At 44.7% G+C, this 10,472-nt stretch overlaps 1 protein-coding gene across 1 annotated transcript; it reads right to left on the reverse strand.

Annotated features, from left to right (window-relative positions):
* Window positions 1-2,305: 2,305 nt before the first annotated feature.
* LOC311240428 (uncharacterized protein) lies at window positions 2,306-9,302 on the reverse strand (the record flags this gene model as incomplete). Its single annotated transcript, XM_084329012.1, has 4 exons — window positions 8,805-9,302; window positions 6,282-6,400; window positions 3,255-3,363; window positions 2,306-3,135 (listed from the first exon to the last, which is right to left on the reverse strand). Exons 1-4 carry the CDS (start codon window positions 9,103-9,105, stop codon window positions 2,306-2,308), a joined length of 1,359 nt encoding a protein of 452 aa, XP_084185138.1. The 5' UTR covers window positions 9,106-9,302.
* Between the last annotated feature and the right edge of the window lie 1,170 nt (window positions 9,303-10,472).

The following is a 10,472-nucleotide window of genomic DNA, read 5'->3' on the forward strand; positions in this document are numbered from 1 at the left end:
CCCAATACAATGGCGCTGAATGCACTCCGTTTGTGGCGCTCAAAACGCATAACATTTTAAGACTCAAAAAGCAATGTCTTTTCAGAAATCATGACTGTTACTCAGGATAATCCACTGGCCTTGTTGTGAGCAGGTTCATGTAGGAACTATTTTCTACCGAACTACCCCCCCCCCCCCATTCATTATGGGGCTGTAGTCTCTAAAACGAAGTGAATCACACCAACGATCTGGATGGATAGAAATATTTTATTTTTTATTTTGTGTGAACTGCCCCATTTAAAGTCATTTCATTTTGGATTTTCCCATATCATGGCATGACCTCTGACCCAAAGGTTGGGAAAGTGTGCTTTAAGGAAAGGTCATGTGATGCGTGTGCGTGTGACCCGCCATAAAGCTGTAAGCGCCTTGAGAATAAAGTGTCCACTTCATTCACAAAACAATACCTTTACTTCACGCTTCGACTCGAATGCTACCTTTTGAGGAACCTACAAAAAAACAGCTATTTTCCTGCGAAGATTGGACACTGTTAAACACTAACGTCAGTGGGATATTTAATGGGAATTAAAATCAAATAAAAATGGGGATCTCATGAACAGTATTGCACATCTAATGAGGAATCATATTCCCTGAACTGTTACATATGGGTGAGAGAATACCAATTTATGAAAAGTTAATGTTTAAATTACTCAAATGGGGGGGGGGGGGGTGTGTTCCTTATTACTCTAGCCAGCCCACCTTAAAGCCATGCAATATATTGCGTTATTGTATATCATATATTGTATTATAATTCAATGGCTTTGGATGAACGTGTCCACCAGGTGGAAACGGCTCATTTGCATGAGGGTTTCTGTCAATTAGCCAAATCGTTCCCACTGATTGTAGTCTGCAGCGCTCCACTCCTGCACAAAGCTCACCATTAAAAAAAAAACTTGGCTAACCCTCTCCAAGAAAAACTGAAATGTGCTTTAGTTCATTATGCATCAAAACAAAATTATTACCAAACATCAGCCTAGAATGTCCGCAGCACAACTGACCTTTCTAGCTCCCGACGGCGTTCCAGGCACCGCTCATTAATTCAGACAAATAATACCATTTTCACTTTTCTCCCAAAGCTGCATAGCGTGCCTTTTTAAGATCTTATGTAGGAAAAGACTACATTGTCCGTCCAAGAACACAGAAACAAAGCCTTTTTTTAGTTTTTACACCGTTATTCTCACCCTGCCTGGACGGAGGAGTAAACTCATCGTACGGGTGTATAACGTACTCTTTAACGATCTACATAGACCCTACAAAGTAAACTATCCCTGCCTGGTTAGTGGCCACCACAAACGACTCTTTATGCTTTTCACACGACCGTTTTCCTTCACATACCTGTAACGGACCAGACTGGAGCCGTGTCTTGTTAAAAGTGATGGTTCCATTGTTAAAGGTAGAATCTGTAACGCCGTCAAACGGTGACCTACTGTATACTAGACGCCCCACTTAGTGTTGCACTTTACTTTTTTTTTCTTTTGGTGGGGATGAGTGGAGGGGTTGCTACTGTACTGCTGACCACACCTCGGGCTCGGCCAAGAGGAATTCACAGTATAAGAAGTGACTATATATATATATATATGACTACATAGTAACTTACACTGAATTTCTTCACACCCCTCTTGGCAGAACCAGCAACAGCAGCCCCTCCACTAAAGACCAAGAGGCGCACTTTAGTCTGCATTACAGCTTCTAGCTTTCAACGGACCCGGTAAAAGCCACAGGTTTTAATGGTGACAATTCCAAAGAATGATGTGAAATGTGACCTTGCAACTCGGGGTTTGCTGCAATTTAATTTACACGACGACAAAAAAACAACTACTTTATTTCATAGGGGGAAAAAAATAATGATGTATTAAGTGTAAAAGTATTAACGGTGAAGACGGTAAAGACTGCTTCCTCGTGAACAGAGGAGTCCTTCCTGGCATTCAGAATATCAATATATAGGTTGAAACACTTCCCAGGTGTGCCTTCCTGGGAAAATACCAATAAATAAGATTAAAAAAAAAAAAGAGACATTTCACACCAAATAACGTCAGAACTTCTGAGACAGAAAACGTGTCTGGAAAGCACTGAACCAAGGACCTTTTTTAAAATCGGGAGACTTAAATACGTCATTGTAAATACGCCGACATGTTTCTAGATGCATTTTTTTTTTTAAATACACATGCACTTTTCTTTTTGGGCACAGCTACTCATCCGTCTGTAACTAAACTATCAAAAAAATCTACCGCAGACCAGTGGGGGGGGGGGGGGGGGGGGGGGTGCGGCATCAACTCTTAGGGGGTTGTTTCCTAGTCCTGCGGCGGGGCGGCTCCGCCTTCCTCGCCCTGCTCGCCTGGCTGTTCCTGTGCGCCATCAGGTGGTGGTCGAGGTTCACCTTCTGCGTGAAGGTCTTGCCGCAGGCGGCGCAGCGGAAGGGCCTCTCCCCGGTGTGTATGCGGACGTGGCATTTCAGATTCCCTTTCTGCGTGAACCTTTTCCCGCACAGGTGACACACGTGCGGTTTCTCTCCAGTGTGCACCACGTAGTGGACCCTCACCGCCGACGGGTTGGCGAACACCTTGCCGCACAGGTCACACGAGTGGTGCGGCGGCGCCGCGCCCCCCTGCTGCGAGCGCACGACGGGGGGCACCGGGGGCACGCACGCGTGCGTCCGGGGCACGCCGCCCCGCGCCGGGAAGTGCTGCTTGCAGATCTGGCAGAAGTGGGCGGCGTGGCTCTTCATGTGGCGCGTGAGGCTGCCCTTGTGGAAGAACGCTCTGGCGCACACCGGACACGTGAACTGCTCCCGGCCGCCGGCGTCGCTGGTGGTCGGCGGCGGGTCGAACGCCTCGCCACCACCCGGCTCTTCGATGAACTGTACGTCGCCCTCCTCCTCCTCCTCCTCGTCCTCGCCGAGCGGAACGAGGTGCGCGTCGTACTCCTCCTCCATCCCGTCGAGGGATATGATCCGCAGGGGATGTTCCTCGAGACCTGCAGGCACGGACTCCTCCACCTCCTCCTCCTCTTCCGGGCGAAGCGACGGACCGCCAGCGTCCTCCTCCTCCTCCTCCTCGGCGTCGAGGGAGTACTCTATGGACGGCCCCCCGGCTTCCTCCTCTGACGCACAAAACATACAGACATACAAAGTAATAAACATGAGATCTGAACCCGTGACGAGTCTCTACTCGGCCTCTATCGGCCGTATGGTCTCTCTCTTGTCCCTGTTCTTCTCTAACCTCCTGTGTCCAGGTGGAGTGTTTCACGTTGGCAGCTGACGTCCTCCTCGTAAGCCTCCACCTTGATTTCAGTTACGTCCACCGGACCCGAAAACGGCGCCGTCGCCGCCTGCGATGGGAGAAAAACGAGAGTTAAATCACAGCCACGCGGATTAACTCACAGTCACAATGAACTCACACTGCCACACGGATTGCACTGTATATATTACACTGTATTATCACTGACGAATAAGGGGGCGGGGATGATGGGTTTACTCTACTGTAACCTTGCTAATCATAAATGCCTTTTTTTAAAACACGCATCAATATCCTGTTTTGAGTTAGGTATTTTAGGATGCCCGGGTATTGTGTTTGTGTAAATCATGTCTTCCCGACTGAACCAATATTGGGCGATAGGTTTGATGAAAGAAAACACTTTGCTTAATAACTCAAATGGGCGCACACACGAGCTATAACGTTGCCTGTATTTATACATTTTAGCGTCTAGGGATAAAAGATATCACATTGATTCATTTTTTTTTACCAGCTTTAAATAAAATGGCTTTTTGTCGACCCATCACGATGCAAAGTACAGGTGTGTTTCAATTCAATGTTGCAAACATTTCACAACGACCCCTTTTAAAGGCGACAGGCAGTACATTAGAGGTTAAGCTATCATACTGTACCCCATCTGTCCTTGTAGCAAGAACCTGGCAATTTGAATTTGGCATCGAAGAATTCCGACAATGCCACGTTTTGGTTTTCAGTGGTGGCGCTACAATTCTGTTTACACCTTTTATTGAGGATTGGGCCTTTAAGTCTATATGGACTTTTAAAGACCTTTGAAACACTTGAAGTAGCTGTACACTGGTAAGAGTGTGAGTGTCTCCCACTGGACAGTGCAACATGTATGCAACATATTCTCTTTTGTGATCTATAAGATATAAGATTGATCTTTATTGATCCCCTTGGTGAAATTCGGGCATCATAGCAGTATGGGGGAGGGGAGGTACAGGTATGGGCAGGGTAATAGTAGTAAAAAGACATAAATATAGGCAAGAAAATGAAACCTGAATATAAAAAATATGAGAAAAGTAAACAATAGAATTAACTCTGAATATAGAGGCGCCCAAGTGGCGAACCATGTAACGCGCTGCGTCGCGGCACGGCCGACTCGGGTTCGATTCCCGGACCCGGCGTCATTTGCCGAATGTCTTCCCCCCCCCACTCTGTCTCCCGCTCTTCCTCTCTACCTCTACTGGACTGCCCAGTAGAAAAAAGCGATAAACGCTAAAAAATAAATCTTTAACTCTGAATATAGAAATATGAGAAAAATGAACCGTATGCACAAGATGCAGGTGAGGGTTTGTGCCCTAACTGGCATGATATACGTCATCCATTATAGTCGGGAGCAGATTTTGGTGGTTAAAGAGTCAGACACACTTAGTGGTAAATAGTAAATGGCTGCATTTATATAGCAGCTTTTATCCAAAGCACTTTACAATTTGTTCCTCACATTCACTCACATATTATGCACCGACGGTGGAGGCAACCACGCAAGGTGCCAACCTGCTCATCAGGAGCAGTTAGGGGTTAAGTGTCTTGCTCAAGGACACTTTGACACGTTTCCCGGGAGGAACGCGGGAATCGAACCGGGAACCTCCAGATTACCAGACGACTGCTCCTACCTCCCGAGTCACAGTCGCCCCCCGTGGTCAGACATTCCTAATAGTTCTCGAGTTCTGCAGCCGTTAGTTCTGCTTGACAGCAGTCCATGCCCACCGTGGTGGAGCTGTGTAGTATATACACGAGTTTCAAGGTGATATTGCTGTTTTTGCCATCTGGCAACAACACTGCTTAAAACAGGGGTCGGGAACCTATGGCTCGCGAGCCATATATGGCTCTTCTGGTGACAGCATATGGCTCCCAGAATTTTTTTAGTAAAAAAAAATATATATATATATTTTTTTTTTTAATGTGATATTTCTTAATAATACTGTGTCATTTTAAAGTAAACAGAAATTAGTTTTGAAGATACAGCTAATAGTATCTGTAGCTGAAGATATAGCGAGCAGAGCTGGCGAGGGAACACAAGTGGACAGAAATTAAAAATCTTCAACCTGAAGACCAGCTGATTCTTAAAACTTGGAACGAGCTTCCTGTGACATACCACACAATGCAGCGTGAGTATTGCCGTATTGACCATGTTTGGCTCTACATATGCATGTGGGCAGTCATTCTCGCATATGAGGAACATTAAGACCAACCTACGCTCACGTTTAACTGATGGAAGCCTCAACGCCTGCATGAAGCTCAATCTCACCACGTATGAACCAGATTACAAGGCCATCAGCAAAACCATGCAGCACCAGAAGTCGCATTAAAAGTAAGACATATTTAATTTATTATATGTTAAAAATACTATATGGCTCTCAATTAAATATATTTAGAAATATTTGGCTTTTATGGCTCTCCCAGTCAAAAAGGTTCCTGACCCCTGGCTTAAAAGAACACGCCAATTTTGGGAAATTAACTTATCGTCTTCTTCAGAGAGAGACAAGAAGATAGATACCTAGGGCCTAGGCATTGTCCAGCTAACACCTCTACCGAAGGCTAACCGGCCAGTCGGCACGGTGGCGTAGTGGTAACACTGTCGCCTCACAGCAAGAAGGTCCAGGGCTCGATTCCCGCTTGGGGACAAGGTTTCCGCGATGCCAGGTACCCAGGTGGGTGATCTCCCAGGCCTTTCTGTGTGGAGTTTGCATGTTCTCCCCGTGCTCCCCCCCCCCCGATAAGAGAAACCCAATGGAAAAACATGCACAACAACAGAACGCTGACGCTGTCGCGTCCGTGACTGAACGCACAGAGAGGAAACTGGTATCTATCTTCTTGTCTCTCTCTGGAAAAGACTATGTTAATTTCCCCAAATGTTGGCGTGTTCCTTTAAGACTTCAGAGGGTGAGACGGAGACGGATACCAGCAATGATCTGCAGTGTAAATATTAATGTCAGCCCCATGAGTTATGGATACAAAACCACACGTTCTCACCTTATCGAAGCACTGTGTTGAATGTATGACTCTTTCCAGGCTATACGGGTCTCTGTCCTTCCACAGATTCATACACCACTCCTTACCGAAGATGCCGTCGATGGTGGGGTCCTCGATTACTGTGCAAGTAAGAAATACAGCATTCAACCATTAATGATAATAATAATACATTTCATTTGTATAGCACTTTTCATCCAAGAATTGCAGCCCAAAGTGCTTCACGGCAGTAAAAATGGACATAAAATGCACAGCAGTAAAATGGACATAAAAATAGACATAAAATGCACAGCAGTAAAAAATAGACATAAAATGACAGAATAAAAGCAGTGCAATAAAATAGCTCTCATTTACAATATAATAATTCATTACAGTGTGGATGTAATGAGTAAGTGGCAGAATGTATTAAAAGGCTACGGTGAAGAGGTACTTTTATTTTTGTTGCTTACTTTTGAAAATATTTAGTGATCTAGCCTCCCTAATGTCCATAGGCAGGGTGTTCCATAGCTTTATCTAGCCTCCCTAATGTCCATAGGCAGGGTGTTCCATAGCTTTATCTAGCCTCCCTAATGTCCATAGGCAGGGTGTTCCATAGCTTTATCTAGCCTCCCTATTCCCTAATGTCCATAGGCAGGGTGTTCCATAGCTTTATCTAGCCTCCCTGATGTCCACAGGCAGGGTGTTCCATAGCTTTATCTAGCCTCCATAATGTCCACAGGCAGGGTGTTCCATAGCTTTATCTAGCCTCCCTAATGTCCACAGGCAGGGTGTTCCATAGCTTTATCTAGCCTCCCTAATGTCCACAGGCAGGGTGTTCCATAGCTTTATCTAGCCTCCCTAATGTCCACAGCCAGGGTGTTCCATAGCGTTGGTACTTAATTGGCAACGGCTGCATCCCTGATGTTCTTCTGGCTGTTGCTGGGGAACCTTCAATAGACCAGTAGTAGATGCTCGTAATGTTCTTGAAGGCACATAGTTGGCAAATAGTTGACGAGAGAATTGGAAATGTAGCTTGGTCCTGTTCCCTTTAATGCTTTGTATATAAGGAGGACCTTGAAATAAATTCTAAATGTTACCGGAAGCCAACGCAGAGTAATGACCTAGCTAATAGCTATAGAGTTTTGAATGAGTCGTTCTGTGTTTTTATCCCCCTGGGAGGCCGGTAAGGAGTTCGTTACAGTAGTCAAGTCGGCTTGAGATAAAGGCATGGATCCGTTTTTCAACGTCCTTTTGATTTATAAATGGTCGTACTTTAGCTAGGAGGAAGAATGATGTTTTTGTCACCTTGTTGATGTGTGATTTGATTTAAAGCTTAGGTCTGAGAGTCTATGATATCACCAAGACTTAACTTCAGGTTTAATCCAAGGAGTAAGTTGCCCCATATTTCTCTAACATTTCTCTTTTTTGTTATAGGACCAACTAGTAGGATGAGGATCTAAGTTTTGTTCTCATTCAATGTATTGTCATTATACAGCACAAGTATACCGTGCTGTATACCGTAGACTAAAAACACACTTCTTCAATCAATATCTGAAATCGTTTTTTTTTTATAATAGCATTCTTACTGTCTTATACTAGCATGCACTCTTCCTACTATACTAATATGTCTTTACTACTATGCACTCATAACTGCAGAACCCAAGTTTCAGCACTGTTTGATGAACATTGTTACTCAGTTGTAAGAGTCGTACCCATCCTGGTGACTTATCGTACAGAACTTGTAAGTCGCTTTGGATAAAAGCATCAGCTAAATGACACACTGTAAAATGTAAACTACAGTACAAGAAAAATAGGATTGGCATCAAACCAGAGTGCAAATGTAACAACAGTAAAGTGCAATAGTAATAAACAATGTACAGGTGATTAAACTGGGTATGAGTACTACTACTGAGTAATAGTGCTAATCAGATGTACATAGTTGTAGTATTACCATTATGAATTGAAAATGGGGGACCCTGATGTAAACGAGACGAAAGTCTTTCTCTGGTCTGCATCCCATTAACAATTGTGTGTATTGAGCCGTACTGTATTGTACCCATTCTGCAATCTGTTAATAAAGTTTTCAATCAATTCAATCAATCAAAGCAGGCATAAAGACACTATGGTAGTAAATCATACTGGCCAGCAGCGTAACTAGTACGAGTAGGTAAGGGATATGTACACAGTACATATATATATAAGAAGTTGTTGCTCATCCATTTGTTTATTGCTAAGAGACAGGCAGACATATAGCTGCAGCATCATTTGGGTCAGCAGAATGAATGAAAACTTTATTTAACAGATTGCAGAATGGGTACAATACAGTACGGCTCAATACACACAATTGTTAAGGGGATGCAGACCAGAGAAAGACTTTCGTCTTGTTTACATCAGGGTCCCCCCCATTTTCAATTCATCATAATGAATGTCTGCATCAGCAGCAGAGATGTCCACGCAGCTATGGAAACATACATCATTATGATGAAACAATAACATACATTAGACAATAAAGTGCATTATTGCTGAACAAGGGCAACAAACACGTACCACAACACTCCCCCCTGTCTCCTCTGACGGGGGGGTCCCCGGCTTGGACCCCTATGGTGCGCCGGTGTGTGGAGGACAGCAGCTCTGGTGGGACTTCACTCCTGATCCCCGTCAGCTCGCACTCTAGACCCCGGAGCCGCTCCGCCAGCGCCGCGTTGTCCCCCAGCGCCCGGGACAACTCCGAGCGCAGCCCCGCGGAGTCCTCCTCCACCAGCTTACACACCTGGGTCAACGCGGTCCTCGCCATCATCTCCATGATCGAGGAGAGATGCGTGTAAATAGACAGACGGGGGGTCGACATGTTGGTTGGTTGCAAGAGAATAGAATAGCCGATCGGAGCTAAAGTTTATTATTATAAAACATAAATGATCCCGTTTTCTCAATGTTGAGTAAAACGGGTATGGCACGGGCACGGAAAACACTATAAGGTAAATAAACAACGCGGTTGTAGTTGAGCTAACAGTGAGCTAGTAGTAGCTAATACTAGCTATCATCAGGCTGGAGTTGTGTTTCTGATGATCGCGTGATTTTTTTCCCCGTAGCCTATGTTTGGGAAGACGCTCTCTGATTGGCTAGCCGCGTACAGCGAAGACCCTCTCTGATTGGTTTAGCGCCGAAGGGTCTCTTCCGCCTTGTACATAATAATAGAGAGCGTCTTCGCAAACATAGGCTACGGAAAAATATCACGCTTTCTGATCCCGTGTGATAGCGTGTGGGGGATACAGATTCTCTCGAAGACACTCTGACGTCACGAGGACGCCGCCATCTTGGTATTGGGGAAACAAACGGATTTCTACCATCAAATGTGTGCGTTGAGCTCAAGTTCAAGTTCTTTAATAGTTGTCATACAGAAGTACAGAATACTTTCATACAAAATGCTTCTTACTGTTACGCTCCAGAGACTGTGCTAGACAAGATAGTATCAAATAACATAATAACATAATATAGCATGAATTTAGAAGAAGAAAAATGAGGTCACAGTGTTCGGTATAGACATATGTACAATGTTCTGAGTTACCATATAATATACAATACACAATACTATGCAGTGTACTAATGTACAGTACTATCTAGTGCAAAGCAGAAATGGGATGAGGTACAATTTTAGGTACAATTTACAGTAAGGTGTACGAGTTGTAGTGCAATCCTTCATCCATAAATATAAAGTGTGGGGAGTGGGTGCTACAGTGTGTTTGTTTAAAGTGGGTGTGTGCTATAAAGTGTGTGGAGTGGGTGCTACAGTGTGTTTGTTTAAAGTGAGTGTGTGCGTGTGGATGTGTGTGCTATGTGCGTTTGGTGGTTGTTGTTGTGTAGTGTTCATTCATTGTTCGTTTAGCAGCCTGATGGCCTGGGGATAGAAGCTTCTTCTGAGTCTTTCTGTGCTCGCCTTGAGACTCCGGTATCGCTTGCCTGACCGCAGCAGTTCAAAGAGGCAGTTGTTCGGGTGACTGGAGTCTTTAATGATTCTCTTAGCCTTGCCCTTGCAACGCTTGTAGTAAATGTTCTGGAGGGTGGGGAGCCCCCCTCCAATTGTGCGTTCGGCTGAACGTGTCACTCTTTGTAGTCTGCTTCGGTCTTGTGCAGTGCTATTCCCAAACCAGGAGGTGATGTTGCCGGTCAAGATGCTCTCTATTGTACATGAGTAGAAGTTCTTAAGGATCTTCTGGC

Source organism: Notolepis coatsorum, assembly GCF_963971535.1.
Source record: "Notolepis coatsorum genome assembly, chromosome: 14".
Taxonomy (NCBI): domain Eukaryota; kingdom Metazoa; phylum Chordata; class Actinopteri; order Aulopiformes; family Paralepididae; genus Notolepis; species Notolepis coatsorum.